Source organism: Triturus cristatus, chromosome 1_2, assembly GCF_964204655.1.
Source record: "Triturus cristatus chromosome 1_2, aTriCri1.1, whole genome shotgun sequence".
In the NCBI taxonomy this organism is placed as follows: Eukaryota; Metazoa; Chordata; class Amphibia; order Caudata; family Salamandridae; genus Triturus; species Triturus cristatus.
Window position 1 is genome coordinate 1024405363 of NC_140580.1, and position 22940 is coordinate 1024428302.

General features: G+C 45.0%; 1 protein-coding gene across 1 annotated transcript in view; it reads left to right on the forward strand.

The window, feature by feature from the left end:
• Positions 1-22940, forward strand: part of PAPPA (pappalysin 1) — a 709179-nt gene that overhangs the window by 210250 nt on the left and 475989 nt on the right. The window contains exon 3 of the mRNA XM_085612107.1: positions 5498-5643. Coding sequence (XP_085468233.1) covers positions 5498-5643 — 146 coding nt within the window. The remainder of the gene's footprint in view (positions 1-5497; positions 5644-22940) is intronic.

Below are 22940 nucleotides of genomic sequence, written 5' to 3' on the forward strand. Positions count from 1 at the left end.
GCATCTACCTAGATGCGTCACTTTGCAAACCCCTGCGCTACATTATACCTGCGTCAGGTATAATGTATGCAGGGTGGGCGTTCCCACGTAAGTAAGCATCGTAGAAGTGACGCAGTGAAATCTACGAGATTTCACTGCGCCACTTCTAGGGTGCAAATGCGTCAATATCTTACGCCTGCCTCACAGGCGTAAGACTGACGCAGGCCCTATCACATGGGGCTTGCCCCATGTGAAAGGACACATTGCTGGAGTTGCGTCACTTTTGTGACACACTCCAGCAATGCGTCACTTTTGCGCCTACAGATACGTCAGAAATACTGACGTATCTGTGACTCCTTGCGACATGATGCGTCATACTGTAAATATGACGCATCACTGGAGTCGCAGTGAGGGCGCAGTGAAAAGTGACGCATCGCCCAAAATCATTTCTGATACATTGCACATTCCATTAGCCTGCTCACACAGCACAACATTCATATTTTTCTAAATCACTCACTTGCCCACCCAGAACAGGAGTCATTTCTTCATTGAAGACATCTCCATTGCCAACATCATTACCAGCATCATTCATGCCCTAATTTTACAGGTGTTTACCTCCATGGAGTGTATAACACACATCACCAAACGCTCCATCTTTCTCACCCTCTTCTACAGTGCCACACACAGCAGGACTGGGATTGTATATGCCCTGTTCTTTTATGTTTGTCTGACTGAATTGCAAGGAAGTGGTGTTTGGTTTAGTCGTCTCTCTAGATTAGTGGTCCAGGTAGGGTTGCATGTTGTGCTTGCATGTCGGCAGCAGCAAGCATAAACCTTATTCCTGAGCAGGAGCATGCCAAGTTAGTATTTAAAAGAATCAGAACAGATCATTGCTTTCATTCACCCTTCTCTTGTTGGGGGAGTCATAGGTTTTCAGCTGTGTGGTCTTTGTAGTTTTGAGGCTGTTTAATGTGTTTAGGTCTCGCCTAGCGTTGCTGCGCACATGCGCAGCTCGCTCGGAGAGATTTAATGCAGATGAGTACTTTAACAAAAGGGCTTTAAGCCTCGCCCCTCATTTCCATTGGCTGGCGTCACCGTTTATGCTAAACAGTGGCCAGCCATTGAAAATGAGCTATGTATGTTGCCTCCTTTTGGCTTTTTAAGCCGTCCCACTTGGACTGGCTCGCCTGCTTTCCGTTTGCCGTAAAGCTTTTCTTTTCTTTCTGGGCGTGTTTGATTGTATTTGGTGTTTTTGTGTTCACTAGAGCGTTGCAGCTGTTCTGCTGAGGGCAGAGCGCTCCTTTACTTTAAAGATAAACGTGGTGCCTGCTTCAGAGACACCGCGCTTTGTTTCAACTCAAAGTGATAATTTGGAAGGCAGTTCAGTAGGTTAATGCTTGCTCTGCAGAGATCTTTGAGTGACCCGTAGGTCACAGGACTGCATTCCCACAGGACAGGTCCAACCCTGTGTCGATCTATTGACTCGTTATTAGACAGCTCCAGGGCACCCGGAGAAGTCGTGCTCTGTAAAACAAGCCATAATTAAAAGATTGTGCAGGTGAAAGGGAATGAATGAAGTCAGCGTGTCACTGTTGCTTCTACAACACCATGCTCGTATTAAAGCACGTGTTTGAAGCTTCAGCCAGGTGAGAGATGTCGCTGCAGAATTTACACAACAGTTGTGTTTTTTTGGCTCAGCCAGTCTCGTTCAATTATACCTTGACCTTGTTGTTGGCTAAATAGACACGTCCTCCGGGGTGCACGATTCTCATTTGGCTTCTGGGCACTTCAGGAGAAAAGGCGAGGGCCGAGGGCAGACGCGGCATGCGTCTGATTGATAGGCGTTGACTGTTGATGGGCTGTGCCTGTGTCTGTATGGGGGTGTCTGTGTGTGCGTGCATTTGTGTGTGTCAGTCTCTATGTTTCTTCTTGCTTGTCTATGTGCATTTCTGTGTTTGTATTCATCTGTGTGCCTCGCAGCGTGTTTGTTTGTCTTTTTGCTTCCTCGCCTCTGTGTATTGTATCTGTGTGTTTGAGTATATGTGAGTTGGGTGGGAGGGTCTATGTGTGCCTTGTGGGTGCGCACGCTCATCTGCCCAAGTGCCACTTTTGCAAGTGATTGTCTACTTGCGCGCCCGCACCTGTTTACCTGCGTCTGTTTGTATGCGTGTTTGACTGTGTGCAGTGCCTTCCGTGCCTCTCTGACTGTGCGTTTGCCTATGTTTTTGCCATAGTTATGCCTTGTACTTCAATATATTTAGGTATCTGACTATCTAGTAGAACACACGATGTGTGTGTGTGTGTGTGTGTGTGCGCACGTGCAGGTGTGTTTGCGTGTACCCGTGTGTGGTGATGTCTTTGTGAGCGGTTTGGTTGTGTTGTGTCTGTTTCCACTTTTTACACCTTTGAGTGAAATCAGTAGGTAGTAAACTCTGCCCTATTATTCTTTTTTAGTACGTGGGCAGGGGGTGTACCTTTCTTCAAATTCCTATTAATGCAGCTCCTCCAAATCACGAATGTCAGCTCGAAGCACTTGCAGATAGTTTCCCACAATAGTTTCTAGCGTCTCTAGCAGAGGCTTTTAATAGAGGTGTTATCGGCTAGATCGGCCGACTTTGAAGCTGAGGAACCGGGTCCGTGTCTCGGCACGAGGCACAACATCCTGTGAAGCTGGACAAATCTCTCCATGCCTAATAATGAATGTGTCTGCAACGCAACTGGCGATCACATAGAGCACACCGATTTCTGCGGGTCGAGTTCTCGCTATATAAAAAACAACTGCAAAAAAAAAACCAACAACAATGTACGTGGCAATCAAATCTACATCACAGGGCGGGGGCTCGGATCAGCCCTGAGAAGTTGACTTGGGCAGGGTGTGTGTGCGTGTGGGGTCTTTGTGTGCCTTGTGGGTTCGCACGCTCATCTGCCCAAGTGCCACTTTTGCAAGTGATTGTCTACTTACGTGCCCGCACCTGTTTGCCTGCATCTGTCTGTATGCGTGTTTGACTGTGTGCAGTGCCTTCACTGCCTCTCTGACTGTGCTTTTGCCTATGTTTTGCCATAGTTATGCCTTGTATGAACATTTGTAAGGGCCATGTACTTCAATATATTTAGGTATCTGACTATCTAGTAGAACGTACGTGTGTGGGCACGCGCACATGCAGCTGTATTTGCGTGTACCCGTGTGTGGTGATGTCTTCGTGAGCGGTTTGGTTGGGTTGTGTCTGTGTCCACTTTCTACACCTTTGAGTGAAATCAGTAGTAAACTCTGCCCTATTATTCTTTTTAGTACGTGGGCAGGGGTGTACCTTTCTTCAAATTCCTATTAATGCAGCTCCTCCAAATCATGAATGTCAGTTCGAAGCACTTACGGATAGTTTCCCGCAATCGTTTCTAGCGTCTCTAGCAGAGGCTTTTAATAGAGGCGTTATCGGCTAAAGCGGCCGACTTTGAAGCCAAGGAACCGGGTCCGTGTCTCGGCGCGAGGCTCAACATCCTGTGAAGCTGGACAAATCGCTCCATGCCTGAAAATGAATGTGTCTGCAATGCAACTGGTGATCACATAGAGCGCCCCGATATCTGCGGGTCGAGTTCACGCTATATAAAAAAACAACTGCAAAAAAAAAGAAAACAACAATGTACGTGGCAAGCAACCTACATCACAGGGCGGGGACTCGGATCAGCTCTCAGTAGTTGACTTGGGCAGGGTGCGCTTGTGTGTGGGGGGGAGTAATGAAAAGGAGAGGGGCTTTGCGGCCCGGGGAGCAGCCACGCAGTCACCCGTTCATAACAAAAGGCCCCTATGATCCCTGCAGGGGAATCAGGCTGTTTGGGAAGGAGGCTGACAGATAGTGTACGGGTTGGGGCGAGGGGACAGGACATGTTTTCTGTTTTTTAGAGGGGTTGGTTATTACGTGAAAGTGCTTTTTTTTTTACTGGAAGTGCGATAACTTGGTGTGAATACCTCAGCTTGAGGCTCAAAGTCTTTGTTCAGCTTGGCCACAAGCGTGTTTTGTGTGGAGGTGTTCTCTTCAAAAATCGCGGCGCTACTATCACGGGTTCTAAGCAGGGTGGGTTGTTTGTCTGGCACTTGCTCCAAGATTTCTTTGTTGGAAGATCACAGCTGTTAGAACACAAACTAATATACTCTAAAAGGTTTCTCGGTTTGACCACATGAGCCGTCTGTCGGCATCTGCGTCACTGTGTTCGCCCTCGTCCTTCGGTTCAAGCCCTCTAAGCTCCCTCTGCACCCCCCGTTCTTCCTAACCAACTAGTAAGTGCACGTCACTGTCGTTGTTTTGCTTCATTATTTCTTTCTTTTCCTCCGCCTAAAACAAAAAAATGCCAACTACCCGCTTCTTTTCCGCCCTCCTTGCTACAATGTCTGCGTGGAACAAGGGCCGCATTGTGCATTTTGGTCTAGCTGGTCAGACTTATGCTGCCAGCCTTTTGACTTTGTCAATGCATTAGCTTTGTCAATGCAAGTTGGTTTTTGTAAAACCTTATTGTTTGAGACTAACAGTTACCTTAACCCCTTTGCATGGCGCCCTACTGAAAACAAATGCTCTTTTCATCCGGTTATAGCAGTTGTGTAAGGCTAAATGACAAGACTTAATATAACAGCCAGGATAATGTGCTGCAGGGCAAAATACTTTTAAGATCCTAAAGGCGAGACCGTTGCATTGCAAATTCTTGTTTGATTGGCTACTGAGTGGGACCCACTCCCCTTACTCACTAAAAACAACAAGCACAGAAGGAATGGTATTGCATCACACAAGTTGGTACAATATGAGTCCTATCACTGACCATATGCTGACATTGATGGTAGGTGCCTCGGTTAAATTGGTAGTGATATACTAGTGTCTTAACCCTACCACCTTCACCCTATTGAGAACTGACTTGAGACTACTGACATTCATCCATTGTCCTTATCACACATACGTGCTCTCAGGAGAGATTTCCCAGGCAAATGTGGGAATTCTATATACTTGTGACCCTAAAATATGTAATTCTGTAATTCATTTATAAGGCTTAGCTGGGTTGGGGCCTGTGTGCCTCTGAGCATTACCTATGCATATGTGAGAGATCTGGGACCGTGCATTACTGATAAAATTCTTGTCTGTAGAATCAGATGGTAGAAGGGTTTGTGCAATGATGTGGTGCTAAATTCACAAGAAGACACCAAAAACTTTGTGATTGGGAGTATTGGAGATTTTATGTTGGGCTGTTGTACAAACAAGTGAGTCCTGAATTGTGTCTTGGGTGATGAGAGGTTCGCAGGTATCATTTACCTTCTGTTGATAGCGGGAGCCTAGCATGGAATTGCTCGTTTATGGTGGTGATTTGCTGTGTCGAACAACAAGTAGTCTGGACAGATTGTATCTGGTGTTCTGTGTGCACTATGTTTGTCAGAGAAGGGGAATCACATTGCCCATATGGTGGTCACAGGAAGACATCAATGCATTCTGATACAGAGCACCATCTGCAAACTCTAACCAAGTCTGTTTCTCTTTTTCAGGGCGTATTTGGATGTCAATGAACTTAAGACAATTCTCAAGCTAGATGGATCAACACACCTTAACATCTTCTTCGCAAACTCCTCCGAAGAGGAGCTGGCTGGAGTGGCTACTTGGCCCTGGGACAAGGAAGCTCTGACGCATCTAGGTGAGTGGGAAAAATAATGGTGAATGCTTCATTGTGAGCTAACAGCTCAGTATCTGCCTTATCTCTCCTAGAGTTGTATTTCAAGCATGGAAACGAGATTGCACGAGACCCATTTCCTGGCTCCCAGTCAGGAAAATATTAGGTTCCAAGCTCGAAGTATATTGTTCCTGATGGCAGGCTGAAAGTATTTCATATGTTTCAGTGCACTTATTTTTTTTACTTTGTGCTTAAGGTACAACAAAGGAGGCAAATGAAGCTATGGAGGTGGGGGCAAGCGGCACCATAGGTCTACTTTCTCTAAATGGGAATGAGCTTCTTAGTTTGGTACCTTCATCAGCACGTGTCTTGTAGGAGGGATTCTCATTTTGTAATTTGAATTGCATTTGGATAACTTTCCAAAGACTATGAAATCATACTATCTGTTCAAATCTGTTCTCGTCGGTCAAATCCGTTTCTCCAAACTACCCAAGCCTTTCCTCACATTGTACATTTTGCACATATATGAATTATGTAATTTTTAGTTTCTTTATCATTAACAGTGTATACCTCTCTGAAACTTTCTACACATCTATATGAAATCTTTCAAGTTATTTGAAGCTTTACAAACTTTTCTGAACTTTTTTCACGCTTTCTTGAACGTTTGTATAAATCTATCTGAATATTTTTAATACAGCAGAACGCTTATGTACACTTCCCTTAACACATAAGCTGAAAATATTTGCACATCCACCACACACTTTAGCAAACACATCTTCTTTGCTGTTTTATCAAGACGGTTTATGACGCGTCTATTTCCAAGTTTACAAGCACATTTAACTTAAGCATTTCTACCCACGAATTGTTTATTATACATGGCTTTCACATTTTTGCACGCAGATCTGAGTAATTGTACACACCTTTTAAATGCTTCTATCTCTATCTTTTCTCTTACCAATGTGGACGCTTCTATGCACTCTTATGGGCACGATTTACACAGCTATCTACAATTTATAGCTTTTTTCTGAAGACTTTTACATTACTATAAAACTCTTTTACAGACTTGTGAAAACAACTATCTGGTCACTTTTGTACGCCTGTTTCAACACTTCAACTTGCATATTTGAATGCTTGCAGGCCCATTGGGATATACCCATATAAACACATGAAAGAATACCGTCTTACAGTCTTTAGAAAGTACATGAACATTTTCATAAAAGTCTATAACAAAACATTTACGCACAAGCTTGAAACAATTACTTTCCTACCAATACTTTTGCACATAATTTTGAAAAACATTAAAGGCTCATGTAAAATACCCTTTTTAATGTATGTTAATACTATTAATTTACACACCTATCAGACCACTTTTAGGTCCCACTGTTTAACACTATTACATCAACATCGCGTTACCTTCCCATGGACACCAGAGTTAATACAATAAGCAAAGAAAAACATTTATGACACCTTTGTCTTTCCCCTAACAATAGGGATCAGTGATTGCGCAGCTTACCAATAAACAAGACCATCAGCCGAGGCTCCTCCTCTGAGGTGGCGGAGCACCGCCCCACTGCTCCAAGAGCAGTGCAAAGAAAAGAAAATGAGGATAACTCAACGTTATCATCATTTTATTTTTAGTATTGAGCTTGCAGCCAGGTTAGGACGGGGAGGGGCTGGGCTCCCGTGATGTCATAGGGAAGAGGAAAGGTTGCTGCACCATAAATGCGCATGACGGTTTGGCCGGAAGTCTTGGGCCAGCCAAACCGTCATGTGCACTTAGCATGTTCTCCATTGGCTGTACAGCACAGCCCGGGTGGAGAACATGCACAGCCTCTCATTCCCTGTCAGAGCGCTGTACCTCGGCATTCAGACCAATCACGACGCTGCTGTCACTGCTGTCATGCTGGAGACAGCAGCGTCATGCTTGCCTAGGGGAATGTGGAAGCCTGGGTGCTTCCTGTTTGCTGTGTGGGACAAAAGAGTGGCAGCGGCTGGCGACTGGTGACCAGCTTTTCTAGCTGCTGCTACCCACTATTCCTCCACCCTCTCATCCCCCTGCCACCATTCCCTACCAGCCACCACTGAAGACCATACCAACATTGTAGTATATGGCTTCCATAGAAAGCCATTAGCGTAAATAATCAGATCAGAATCCGGTAATTCATTGCTGAGATGTTGCAATAGTGGATAACCAAAGTGGTTAATCACTGCCATTAATCACATGGGGAAGCCCTTACTTCCCTTCTGCTTTGCCGCCTTGCCTACGTCGCTGGAGACTTGAGCGCTGCAGCCTAATGGCAGTTGGTGGTCTCGTCTGCCTTCTCCTGCCTCTCCCAGGACTCCATTTAGCTGATGAAGATCACAGAATTCGATTATCTCTGTTGCTGCACCAATCCCCTACCACCCCTGTCAGAGTGGATCTCTGCAGACCTGCACTGAGAGGGGAAATGAAGCCACAACCTTATCCAGATAAACCATGCATCGAGAGTGGAGGTGGAACAAGGCCTGATGAAGTGGCTGAAAGATTACTATGAATGCCAGGTACTGACAGTGTGATAGATGGACGGGCAAGAGGGAACATGCTTTTATGCCGTAGAGGCTGTAATTTGAGCAATAGTGCACACAGTAACACCAGAGGCGGTCGACAAAAACAGCAAGGTATTCTACCCAACACACTGACTACTACCTGTCAGTTAATTATGGGGCTCAGCACCCTTTCTTTGCGTGATATCGCATGCAACCTCTGCCTGGCTCTTGTAACTGTTACCCACTCAGAGCTTCACCTTTCTCCATGTCTTTTCCGCAGGCATGCAATCGTCCTCACTATGTTTCCCCTACAGAAGTGTTGGTGGTTTCTAACACCCCCACATCATATATTTGACTCTCTAAATCTATGATCAGTGAAATTCTGCATCCTTAACGGGAACCGGCAGATTAGATGTCATTCCCAATAGCCTACTTACTCATTTCTCCAGTATTGAATCTTTCATAGATTCACATGCCTGTATCTTCCCCGTCGTCATGGTGGGAGTCTCACAGTAAATGAATAACAACAGCAGTAAAAGAAAAAGCTGCATAGGAAACCCATAGGAAAGTATAGTGTTTGGTAACCTATCATCATTATTATGTGGTCCAAAACTCAGACAATCAGCTGCCAGCCCTGACATCACACTCCCCAGCAGAGCCACCATACCTCAGATTTCCAACCGCCGTCGTGTGAGAAGGAGTCTCCTTGAGCCTTGCTCAGTTTGTTTTTTGGTGAACTTCTGAACTTTCTATCTACAGTGTTTTCATCTGGATTGGAGGTACTGTTTTTTTCACCTATTATCACAAAATGTCTGAAGGCTCTAAAAAGAGGCTTTTAAGGCTGTGCAGATCTTGTGGGAAGGTCAGAATATAGTCTGAAGACCCCCACATAGATTGTTTATATTATCTTCCTCCAAAACATGTGCCTAAGGAGTGCAAGCACTGTAGAACTTTCTCTGCCAAGACTTTGAAGGACAGAGAAGCTTGTTTGCTGTTGTGGCTTCAGAAAAAGAAGGCCACCTCAGAGACTGAGTCAGAGGATGGTTCAAAATTCCATATCCATCTGAGGAGAAAGGGGATGCAAAAAAGCAGAAAATAAAAGACAAGGAGTCTATCTTCATCTTCTCTGCCACATACACCCCTAAAAAAGTCTTCAGAGATGAGAGTGGTGTCTTCAGCACCGTCGACAAAAACTGGAGCGTCTCCGGCGCTTGGTTCTGTGAAGACGTCGATGACTTCGTCGATGAGTACATTGTCGACGATGACAATCTCGAAGACGACAGTCGTCGACGGCATCTACAAAGACAACGCCATCGAAGAGAGGTTTGCCGACAACACCGTAGATGGGAAGATCGTCGACGACGAGTGTGCATATGTTCTCATCAGCGACTATTCTTGTTTCTCCATCGACGACCTCGTCGACGGGAGCACCGTCGACGACGGGAGCTCCGTCGACGACGACAACCTTTAAGTCGCCGATGGCAAGATCAATGTCGATAATCTCGATCAAGAGTTTTCCACCGTCGATGGGCTTGTCGACGGACAAGAAAAACACAGAATTTACCGCTTTCTCCCTCAAATCTTCTGGATATGCAAGAGTCGGAAGATGAAGGATCATATAGAGTGGCCTATAGCTCCTCAGAACTTCAGATTAAAAGCCAGGATACAGACTAAGAGGAATGCCAGGAAGGGCAGGGGGATTTTTCTTTTAAAGACAGTCCAGTATCTGGCTCTAAAAGATATGAGTCATATGAGTATGAGGAGGAAGAAGATGCACATCCTAATCTGAAGGAAGAGTCAATGTCTATGCCTATTTCTCTAGTGTCTGATTTACGACACATGATCAATGACTACTATCGCTGTTTTCCGGATGCTTGCGCCCCTGCCACGGATACCTCCGGCAGATCTCAACCTGCAGCCCAAACTTTGGTGGTTCAGCCTCCGCCTATGGTGCAAAATGTACGCACCCCTCCAATAATTACTATTAGAGATAATTTCGCAGAGAGTGATGGAGAAGAACAGCCAGAAGAAGGGGAACTTCTTCAGGAGGATTCAGGAGGATCCAGCGAGCGACGAATGGGATCAATATATATTACCTACCACACCGTCTCCGTATCCATCCCCGGCAAACTCTCCGCCGGAGGACATTGGAGGTTTCCACGACATCATGGCAAGGGCCTCCAAGAGATTCGATCTTCCACTGCCAGTACAGGAAACGGATTGTTTCCTCTATGACTTCAAAGAATCATCTAGAAAGTCTATTAGAACAATTCCAATGATCAGTCATATCTGGGATGAGGGTTTAAAGATCATGAAGAATCCAGCCTCGGTTGCAGCCTCGGTAGTCGGTACCCAGAATAGAGAAAAAATATCGAGCCCCAGAGTCTTCACCAGCATGACTAATTGGGCATCCATGTTCAGAATCGGTGGTAATGCAGGCGGCGCAGAGGCACTCCAGACACCCAGTCTCGGCTATTTCAGCTCCTCCCGACAAATAAGGAAGAAGGATGGATGGCGCGGGGGAGCGCTTTGCAGTGATCGCAGCGGCTTCGATTAGAGCCTCAAACGCTCTAGCTCTTATCAGTCGTTACAATAGGCAAATGTGGTCGGACATTGCACCATTATTTGCTCATCTCCCAGATGACAAAAAGGAAGAAGCGACCACTATTGTACAGGATGGAGCTAGGGCAGCCTCCGAATCTATTGATATTGCCATGGACATTTTGTCTGTGGCGTTTAGAAAGATGGCCGAAGACAAGGCTGGCTAAAGGCCACTGCATTAAGCCCAGAAGTCCCGGCAAACATTGTGGATATGCCTTTTGATGAGGAGAATCTCTTCGGCAAACATGTAGATAATGCTCTTCAAGGAATCAAATCAGACACAGACACAGCGTGAGCGCAAGGCTCTCTGCAACAAAATAGGTTCCAGTCCTTTCGAAGAAGAGGATCTATAGGCCAGTACAATCCGAGATCTGCTTACCAGTCTAACAGGTACCAACCTTACAATTAGCAGGGGTACCGTCAGTTTTCAAACAACCAGCAGTTTCATTCTTCAAACACGCCCTACCAGCATCAGTCCAGAGGGAAGTCTGCTGCACGAGGAAACTCACAGCACTCCAATAGAAGACAGTGGGCCCGATTCACAGAATTAACTTAAGACTAAATCCTAAACTTACTACTTTGTGGTATTCACAGAATGCACTTACTACTTTTGGTATTCACAGACTGCACTTACTACTTTTGGTATTCACAGAATGGATTTACGACTACTAACTTTACGTCTGCACTCGGGCCGGAAATTCTGGCCTGGAGGCGGAGCTTCCGGCCTGGAGGCGGAGCTTCCGGCCCGGAGGCGGGGCTTCCGGGCCGGAGGCGGAGCTTCCGGGCCGGAGATGGGGATTCCGGCCAGAGCCATGCCCGAAATCTCCACCTCCGGGCCAGAAGCTCCGCCGCCGGGCCAGAAGCTCCGCCTCCGGGCCGGAATTTCCGGCCCGAGTGCGGACATAAAGTTAATAGTCGTAAATCCATTCTGTGAATTCCAAAAGTAGTAAGTGCAGTCTGTGAATACCAAAAGTAGTAAGTGCATTCTGTGAATACCACAAAGTAGTAAGTTTAGGATTTAGTCTTAAGTTAATTCTGTGAATCGGGCCCAGTGACTTTACCAAGGCGCCTAACACCTCATCATACCTCAAGCGAGACCATTACCTCTCTCTTTTTTATCATCAGTGGCTGTCAATAACAACTGACAGATGGGTACTGGACGTAATACATCAAGGCCCTACCTTAGAATTCATACAGAAGCCCCCGAATCAACCACCTGTTCACAGGACACAACAACATCTATCTGCCCTCAAGGCAGAAATGTTGTCTCTTATTGTTAAAGGGGTGATAGAGAAAGTTCCGCCTCAACAGCGAGGGAAAGGATTTTACCCGCATTTCTTCCTGCTAATGAAAAAGCAGTCTTCCAAATGGAGGCAGGTAATGGACCTGAGAGGCCTGAACAAATTCATCAGAAAAATATCGTTTCGTATGCTGTCTCACCAGGAAATCCAGAGGAGATTACATGGCATCCCTAGATATCTTAGATGCCTATTTTCATATCCCGATTCACATCAAACACAGGCAGTATCGCGGTGGCAGGGCATCGCTACCAATTCAAATTCCTACCATTCGGTCTCAAATCTGCACCAAGGGTTTTCACAAAGTGCATGGAACCAGTAGCAGCGCAATGAGACAACAAGGCCACCAGATTTATCCGTATCTGGACGACTGGCTCATAAAAGGCGCACCATACCAGGACTCTCTACACTCTCTACAATGCTGCATGGATCGATTCCATTGCCTAGGACTACGGATCAACATGGAAAAATCTTCTTTCATTCGATCGCAGTCCCTTCAATTTCTAGGAGCCAGGCTACACACGAAGGAAGCAAAAGCGTTTCCTTCAGAGGAGCGCACTCAAAAAATCCTAAGTCTGGTGTCACAATTACAAACAAACAGGTCCACTTCAGTGAGAATCTTCAAATCATTGTTGGGGATTATATCTTCCTGCATCCCCTTAGTTCCCAATTGCCGGTTACACATACGGCCTCTCCAAGAGCTTCTCGACATGCAATGGGTGCAATCCCAAGGGTCCTTAGAGAATCGAATCACCATCACTCCTCAAATACAGGCAGCTCTGTCATGGTGGTGGGTCAGGAAACATTTAACAAAATGACTACTCTTCGAACCTCAATGCCCCAGTTATGTCATGACGACAGACGCATCACTTCAAGGTTGGGGAGCACACCTCCAAGACCTCGAAATACAAGGACATTGGACCACTCAGGAGGATCAACTTCATATCAACTTGTTAGAGCTAAAAGCAGTATTCTTGGGATTTCAGGCGTTCCTCCCCAGAATCCACGATTCACCGGTACTAGTCAGGACGGACAGTACGACGACGACGATGTTTTATCTGTTAAAGCAAGGGGGTACAAGGTCAAAGCTCTTATCGGCAAGCCAAGAGATTTGGAAATGGCTCCTGCTGCACAACATCTCTCTCCAGATTCAGCACGTCCCGGGAATTCACAACACACAGGCAGACATCCTGAGCAGATCAGCCGGTGATTCCCACTACTGGGAATTATCTCAAAATCATCTACTAAGAGTGTTTCGCCTATGGGGCACCCCATCTCTGGATCTGTTTGCAAACCACTACAACAAAAAATGCAAACACTTTGCAAGCAGGTTCCCTCAAGCGGGATCTTGGGGAAATGCTCTACATCTACGCTGGACAGGAATGTTTGCGTACGTGTTCCCACCGTTTCCTCTGATACCGAGGGTCTTACGGATAATGAGATCGGAACCATGACATTTAATTCTGATAGCCCCGGCACTGCCGAGACAGTTCTGGTTCTCGGAGCTCCTCCAGTTGTCAGTGGCCCCCAGAGTTCAGTTTCCCCTGATTCAAGACCTAATCTCTATGAACGACGGACAAGTTCTCCATCCACAATTGACATCGCTGAACTTGTCAGCATGGAACCTCATGAGCAAATTCTTCCTTACCTTTTACATTTGGCCAAGGCAGGACTCTCACATGCATCAGTCAAAGTGCATCTTGCAGCTATTACAAGATATTGCAGAACACCTAATCGTCCATCTCTTTGGTCACAGAGGGTGATAAAGGAATTTCTGAGAGGGCTCTTCAGAGTGTTCCCTCCAGTTCAGCATCTGCTAGTCCCATAGCAGTTCAACACAGTCCTGACGCAACTCATGAAGCCTCCATTTGAACCAGTGCATAAAGCCGAATTATAGTTCATTTCTTGGAAGGCGGCCTTGCTACTAGCCCTCACTCCAGCTAGGAGGGTCAGTGAGATCTAGGCTTTCTCTATTGCAGAACCATTTCTTCATTTCAGACAAGATAAAGCCATTCTCAGGACAAATCCTAAGTTGATTCCCAAAGTCCCTTCTGTTTTTCATCTCAATGAACTCGTGGTGTTACCTACATACTTTAAGGATCCCTCTTCTGCAGCGGAAAAGTCTCTGCATACTCTGGACATCAAAAGATGCCTAAAATTCTATATCGACAAAACGAAATCATTTCGAAAGACAAACCAATTATTTGTAGCCTTTTCTGGGCCTAGAAAAGGCTTAGCTCTGTCCAGATCTAGTATTTCAAGATGGATAGCTTCTACCATTTCTTTATGCAATGAGAAAGCTGGAAAACCTCTGCGAGACAGAGTTCGTGCTCATTCCACGAGAAAGTTGGCAACTTCAGCGGCCTTGTTCGCGGGAGTATCGCTCCCAGAAATCGGCAGAGCAGCAACATGGACAAATGTGCACACCTTTACTAGACACTACTGTCTAGACACAGTGTGGAAAGAGGATACAGCGGTGGGACAAACAGTTCTACGACACTTGTTTCAATAAGGTATTTCTCAGACCATAAATTGTGTAACTATATTCTTTTCTTGTTACAATTTTGTGTTATATATGTATATATATATATAGATGCTTTCATTGGATAATTTTTTCAATGCATGGTCGTTAATTTGTTCTTGGTTCAAGGTACTTATTATATCCTAGTAATAAGGAGCAGAGCTCAGAAAAAAAAGGGGTTCTATCCTGGAAACGCAATATGGTATACATACTGCTCTCTATTCTGATACAAGCATGTGAATCTATGAAAGATTGAATACTGGAGAAGAAACTAGTTACTTACCTGTACACTATGGCTCTCCAGTATTGATATCTTTCATAGATTCACATGCGGCCCGCCCGCCTCCCCGTTTCTCAGGTAGACCATTTTTTATCTCTAGATACATCCTTGGCTCTCACTCTGGGCTGGAAATCTGGGGTATGGTGGCTCTCCTGGGGAGTGTGATGTCAGCGCTGACAGCTGATTGGCTGAGTTTTGGACCACATAATAATGATGATAGGTTACCAAACACTATACTTCCCTATGGGTTTTCTATGCAGTTTTTTCTTTTCCTGCTGTTGTTATTCATTTACTGTGAGACTCCCTCCATGACGACGGGGAAGATACAAGCATGTGAATCTATGAAAGATATCCATACTGGAGAACCATAGTGTACAGGTAAGTAACTAGTTTCTTCTGTTGTCTTCACATCTCCATCGGTCAATGCCCCAACATGAGTGTCATCTCACATTGTTAGACTGTGTTGTGCTTATTCACAGAAACACTAGTACATATCATCACTTGTGGGTTTTTGGAGGTCTCTGTGTTTTTTGCCAGAACAGTAATCAACTTCATGTGAGAATGCATTAGATGTGTTTGGATCAATATTTTTCTTGTGGATTTCAGACTACATGTTTCCTCCCACCTGTGTAAAAGCCGTCGTTACCTGCTTGTGGCTTCTTGTGGAAGTTGTGTTTTTCTGTGGTTGTGCTGCCTTTCTTTTACTTCAAGTGCTGCACTTTCATGGAAAGAATTTGGATTCTGATGTATGTTGTGATCTAAAATAGCACCCTTTGGGAGTCAAAGGAGTACAAGGTTGGGCTTCAGTTTCTGAGCTAGCTTTGGTTCAAGGGCTCTTTAACTTTCTAAAATGACTGGATTACATATGATGCTTGTAGAGCTGAGGGCACTTTTGAAATAAATGTGCACATTCTTTTTGGGCTTTCATAGGAGAGAGCATATAAGTTATTGATTGATAGCCGCAGATGTTTTTCTATAGTGAGGGGAAATTGCACTGGTGAATTCTCTTCCGATTTAGCTCTTCCAACTTAAATCTGAGATTATCTCTTACCACCCAATCTTAAATCAGTCGTTTAGACACTTTGCATTACTCGAGCCCTTTTCACGCCTGGCCACAGACTTTCTCTCACTTTTCTAATTGCCTTCTCACTGTACTTGAACACTTTGGCTATTATCTCACCATGTTCACACATTTATACGAATGTTTGGCCATATTGGCCTCCACACCTTCAAGTGTTTGTTGAACTTCTTTTCATGTTGTTTGAACACTTTCTTACATGTATTTAAGCACATTCAAATGTTTATTTAGGAACATTTGCACAACTATCCAAACACGTCCTTAGAGTTCTTCAAAGGCTGCATTTTGCTCCTGTACAACCACTGTGTCCGGACACTTCCACAGAATAGTGGAAGCTTCTAGTCTCGAGTTTCTTCTTTCTACCCGTGCAGGAAAAACATGCAAGTTAGCAAAAGAAAACTGCTGGTCTGGCACAAACAAAACGCAGAGGAAAAATAAAAGACATTAATAAATATTATATCACGCAGGTCGACTGAAGAAGATACTTTTCTTGGCTTATTGCCCTGCTGTTGCGGTAACTCCATCCTACCATCCTCCACTCTTGGCCGATGAAGGTCTGCAGTGGTTTCTGTATAAACAATCAATCTCCAGGCAGGCCATGCAATATTCTCTACAGACGCAAAATACATGCCATGAGTTCTGTGAATTGTTCAGGCCTTGCCAGAGCCAAGTTTGTGAACATTTCCTGGCTCCAGTTCGGAATACAGGCCCCACTTCTTTGCTGGATTCAGATGCTTCTCCAAATTCTCTCTCTGCATCCTTCAAACTTAATTTAGCAGAACGGCCATTAGAGGTCTCACCATCAACGTGTTTCACAGGAGTGTCTAATACTGTTGACGAGTTCTACAGTCATGCCAAATTTTCCGGAAACCCACATCAGATAAATTTACTTACAATGAATCTAAATAAAATTAAAATTCAGGGGTCATCTTGAAAGTAGGCCAAAGAGTCGACATCCTGGACAATTGCTCAACATTACTTTGGTAAGTGAACTATTGTCTGCTGAAGATTGCTTGCATCAGTTTCTGAAGGATCTGGCAGTGCAAGAACAGCCATCTTGGTTATGGCTTCTACTTCTTAGCTAAAGTGGTATTGTAGCTTTAGGTTGAAGAGCGAGTCATAGAGTCACCTCGATCATCATCTGCTACTGGGGACACCTGGCTGCGTTGTCAGTAAAAGTCTACAAAGATAACTATGATGAGATTCACCAACCAGTAATGCTTAACCAGGTTCCATTGTGCTCTGTTTGTGTGGCTTGATGCACTCAACAATAAAAAAACATGATAACTGAAATCTAAGGGCCTGCTGCTTCCTCACAGGACTCTCTTCTGCTTTAACTAAGAAAACGTACCCCCCACGCACTGCCTTTAGACAACACCTCTAAGTCTACCGTTTAGGTATTTCATAAGTTCAAATACAAATGGTCAGTCTAGATCCAAGTTAGATTATTTATATTGCATTGCAACTGCTGCAGTGCTTGTTCACCATTTCAATCCGTACCCCATCTTGATGTACCTGTTATTTTCTGTCCTAACACTTTTCCAGTTGAGGCGTGCTGTATACATTCCACAAATAATCTTCCTTAATTAATATCTTCTTCTCCCTTTGAAAATTTCTATATTTCAGGCCCTGTCACCTGTACTTATTTTTTATATTCACCTAAAACTTTAAACAGATCATTATAAAATATGGCTAAAAAACACATTTTTGTGGTCCAACCCTTTTGACTCTTATTGGGACTGTCTGTGTCCCTCTACGGTGCTTTTTTTACACATAACCCTTCACAGTGATTCTGGAACAATATAGCTTCTAGAGTATGTGCTCTCCACATCATCTTACTTGTTGTAGACAATGCCTTTGTAGCTTATAGTAAAGTCCTTATATTGCGCTGTGAGACCTTTTGCATAATTGCAATCTGAACATCCTCAATTAGCGAGAAAAAATGAAGGTGCTGAAATAGGTTGCCCCACATATATCACTTGGGCTGTCTCTCCTAGTGTTAGGTGTCTCCACATTGCATTACGTTTTTTGCATACATGCCCATGCAAAATGATAAGCTTGCTAATGCTTAGTCCTTTGCTATTTAATCTCTATATGACCCCTCTTATTCAGCTGGCTGAGGACCTGGGTGCCAAAGTGGTTGCCTACGCCGATGATACGCAGCTTTTGTTTACCTGGAAGAAACACGAGGCCGCCATATCTCATGTCAAGGTTTGCCTGTCTGCGGTATTTAGCTGGCTTGTGTCGGCTCAGTAAAAATGTAACGCAGACAAAACAGAGATTATTTTCTTTGGGGAGTTCCCCCCATTGTTTTGGCATAATTTCTGGCCGACTGAATCCCCCTGGTCCTTCTCCTTCTGGCCATCCTGTGAAAAATCTTGGCATCTGGTTTGATGAGAAACTCAGTTTTGGTAACCAGATTGGCAAAGTCACGGGCACCTGCTTTGGTATTTTAAAACTCCTCTGCAGATTCTTGCCATTATTGCCTCTCTCTGCTAAAGAAACGGTTATCCGTGCTTTGGTTACCTCTCGCATAGACTATGCGAATGCACTTTACGTCGGTCTGCCGTGTTACCTTTTGGACAAATTACAGGTTGTTCAGAATGCTGCCGCTCGTCTTCTACTGGATCTTCCTAAGCGCTTCAGTGTTGGGCAACATTTGCGTAACTTACACTGGCTGCCAGTTAAAGCTAGGATAATGTTCAAGGCTGTGACCATTGCTCATGCTGCACTTTACGAGTATGGCCCTGCCTATCTCAGGAAACGTTTTCAGTTCTACGCCCCCGGCAGGTGACTTCGTTCCTCGAATATGCTTCTAACATCTGTTCGTAAGGGTGGCAGCTCCTTGTCCTACCTTGCAGCAACTTATTGGAATTCCCTGCCTCTCGATCTGCGTAATCTTAAGAATCCTTCTCAGTTTAGAAAAAAGCTCAAAACATTCTTGTTCAATTAGCCTGTTTTTAGTTCTTCTACGCTTTGGTTCCCTTTGACTCTTGGGCTCACGCCGGGACACTCTATTGAGTAGCTGTGCGCGCTACAAAACCCTAACATTAACATTAACATTATGGCTGCTGAATGATTTTGGTTTACATTTTTGATAGATGGCTATTAAATTTGCCTTCCAGTACTGGCGGCAGTCTATCAACTCCTTTTTGTGACGAGGAACATTTCTAAAACAACATTTAGATGTGTTTATTAATTTAGAATGATTGCATACTCTTCAAAACTGCAATAGCAATTACTTTAACAAGCTGGATTCTGCCGTCAGGACTTCGCCAATTTTCACCACACCACAGGTCTCACCTTCCAAGAGAAACCGGAGACCTGTCAGTCCTCTATTGCATAAATGCATAAACTAATGTAGGCAAACAAAGTAAAAAGTGATAATTTGTATCGGCTTAGACAATGCAGTCATTGATGATGATTTGTCCAGTCTGGGCAGCTTAAAGGCTTTCCAAGTTATGCTCCTTGACCACTCTTCAGCGTTCAACACTGTGTATCAATCTATACCCATAAGCTTCATGGACAATTGCATTGGGTTTTGGGGTTGTGTACTGAAATGCTTCAGTTGTATTCAGCGGGATCACTCAAAGGGTGGGTAAACAAGAGGGTTGGGAGGCCTGTGGCCAGTGGCCCAACATGCTGGATTCTTGATCCGGCATCTCCCTACTGTCCGCCGCCATCCATTATCATCCTGATGTTGCTTGCACCTGAAGGGTGAAAAACTATGTATCCCAAGGCAGAGCGGTCGTGGAACACTCCTGGAGCTGACGATCAAGTCTGTGAGGCGTCAAGTGACTGAAAAAGAGAAAAATGGGCTGCAAGGTGGCTGGCTAGAACACCGGAACAGAGACTGAGGATTAATGCCGGTGCCGTGCATGTGTTCTCCCTTACAGGGGAGAGCCGGGTGGGTGCTAGAGTACTTGAACTATGGCAACTGTGGGGTCGGAGCCAGTGCCAGGGCCCTGAGATGGTGCCGACCATGCAAAAGTTGCAAACGGGAATGGGGTGTGCCGCACCAGGTTGATGAGTGCCTTGGGCTTCTCCCCCGACTCCACACATACAGAACACGAGTATCTTCACCTTCATCCTACCCCTTGATAATGGGCCAGAGTGCTGTGGAGTCTTCAGGGGTCCGGCCATGTGATGTGAGGCCTGACTCCACCAGGCTCGAGGCGTAGCTGAACATCCATAGGACGCACCAGGTCTGGACTGCTGGACCACGGGGCGGGGATAATCAGCAGTATAGTAGGTACTCAATTGGCACAGTACAGAGCACTTTAAGGGGCGGAGTATGGCCGATTAGGAGGAAGCGTGAAAATGCAAGGGAAGAATCATGGGCCCGCCAGTGAGCAAAATTTGTGCAATTTACTCTTGCATAATTATGTGGAATTTCGGTGAATTTATGTGTAATTAAATAAAATCCGAATCCATCATTTTGCGATATATTTTAGTGCGAAATTCATTATTATGCTTGCATTCAGTTGTTATCCTGATTTACAATAAATGTTTACTGCATATGGTGTGTTTGCAATGAATTTTTACCGTGCATAGCGTGTAATTACACAAAGTGGCATAATGTAATTTCAGGAATTTCCTGTAACAAGCGTAATGCGAAATTTCTGAAATTACATGAACTAAACCATCGCAATGTATATTTTGCCCAGGCCTACGCACAGGATGGGTATGCTGCAGACTGAAGTGCATAGTTCTCGCAGGTCTGGATGCTTTCCGGACTCAGGAATGAAGCATGCAGCCTGGACAGGGCAATACAGTGGAGCAGCCTCCCCACCACCACCTCTGCTGCCTGCATGTCACCCTCCTCTTCCACAGTGGCCACACTTGATAACACTAAGGGGCTAATGTATATGTTCTCCACAAGGGTAAAAGTGTTCCCTCCCCGCCAACATAGTTTTAATCATGGCAGAGACTACTCAGTCTCCACGAGATTAAACCTCTTGGATGGACCTGTTGTTTAAGGGACGTTGGAGGCCGACCACTAATTCCACCAACCTGATTTGGATGGGTAGAAATTAGAGCTCAGTCTTCATTGCCCGTCAATGCCAGGAAGTCCCCGGTGGTAAGGGCCAGTAAAAACTGCTGAATGCATTTTATTGTTTATTTTGAAAAAAGAAAATCCGGCCTGGAATTTTCTGTTTGGTGTAAGGCTCTGTCATGACGATAGAGTCCTGCACTAAACTGTGTTCTCAGTGACACAGGGGGAGGGAAGAGGACTACCCCATGGGGGACAGTAATGGTGGAGAAGCAAGCAACTCAGCAGGTCAAGATGCAAGAGCCAAGCTGGGCCATGCAGATTGTGCCCCACCTCCAATCCCCCCTCCCAGAATCTTGAGATTCATTTCTAACTAAAGTGATGGGGGACCTTTAGACATCATAATGCACTGCTGTTGATTGTGGGTTTGCTTGCCTAGTTTGCCATGCCGTAATAAACTATTCCGTGGGGAAAACCACAGCAGGAACATGTACCTCCAGTATAGTTAACAGCACTATTACTGCGACTTTTTCAGATGTTTTGGACCGGCTGCGAGGGAAAAGTGACCATGCGCACCCCATGAGTTAGGTTGCTGAGGTAAAGCCTTGAATGTTGGGACTAGGGCAACTAATACTTCTTGAGAGGACGAATAGGGTTGGGGGAGTTGGGGAGAGTTGGAATATTAGCTTTATCATTCAATATTGTTTAATGTTTGGTTTTCTCAGTTTTTATCACAGCAAGTACAGGCTTGCCATTAAAGCAAAAACAGAGCTGCACCACATACGAAGTAAAAAGGCAATGTATAAGACAATTTGTAAATGACAACCTCTGGCAAATCCAGTTGCGTTTCTTCACTTTGTTGTAGAATCATTTGAAATTCATAAAACATCAGCCAATGCGCTTTGTCCAGTAAAACCTTGGACTTCTTAAGGGCAGAAATAATTTAATGTATTAGTGACAAAAACTTCCAAAGGTCAGAAAACATTCCTTGAAATATGACGTCAAAGATTGGTATCTGTATGTTCTCACCAAGTGTAAAGAATTGTGTTGCAGTGTCCAGGTCAAGTAGAACTCAAGCAGAATTAAGAGAGACTACAACCCATGCAGCTAGAAAACTCCTGGAAAGATCCCAGTTCCTTAAATCATGCTTCTAATGATAAGTGGCCTTAGAATGGGTGGAAAATTGACCACCCTGTTGTGTGCACTTTGATAGGTGTCCACGGGTCGATCAGCCAGCTGAACAGCACGGTGTCCTCCTTGTTATTACGAGCCAGGCTTGCCATTACAGCCCATGTGAGTTGCTGCTTGCTCCTCTCACAACAGATATAAGTTTCCTTATATCAGGGGTCACTATACTTAAAACCTATAATTTACCAATATGGCAGGCTCTTCAGTACAGAGGAAAGGGTGCTTGGTTATTAGTGTGAAGGTGCCCCTGCATGAGCAGGACACCCCTAAAAACCCCAGAGTCGATTCTCCAGGCTTTGTAAGTGTGGTCAGCCATTTTAATACATAAAGTGGACATCAGTCATTTATAGTAGCTGCACCGAACCCAGTCATGTTCGGTATCAAACATGTTGGAATCATACCCCAACTCTTATTCCAGTATTGGAAGTATGATCCCATGCACTGAGGGGCTCCCTTGGAGTACCCCCCGTGTACTACCGGTAACAGCCTTTCAAGGTCTGACAGCAAGCTAGTGCTGCTGCCGACCACAGACACGATTCTGCCCTTCTGTTGCTGAGTCAAGCTCAAGCAGGGGAAAGTAGAACATTAGGTTTCCTGTCACAGGGAGGTGTGACCAACTCCCAGACAGGACTTAGTGTAGTGGGCTGGGGTAGGGGGCTTTACAGCACCGCCAGACTGCTTTGAGGGGCACATTTGGTGCCCTCCTTGCATACTTCAGTTTGAGCCATTTCAGGGAGCCCTTGGTTCCTGCTGCTGACGTGCAAAACTGTAAAGAATCACTGGGGTTTGCCCTAATCACCCTCCACTGCCTGGGCTAAGAAATATCACAATCACAC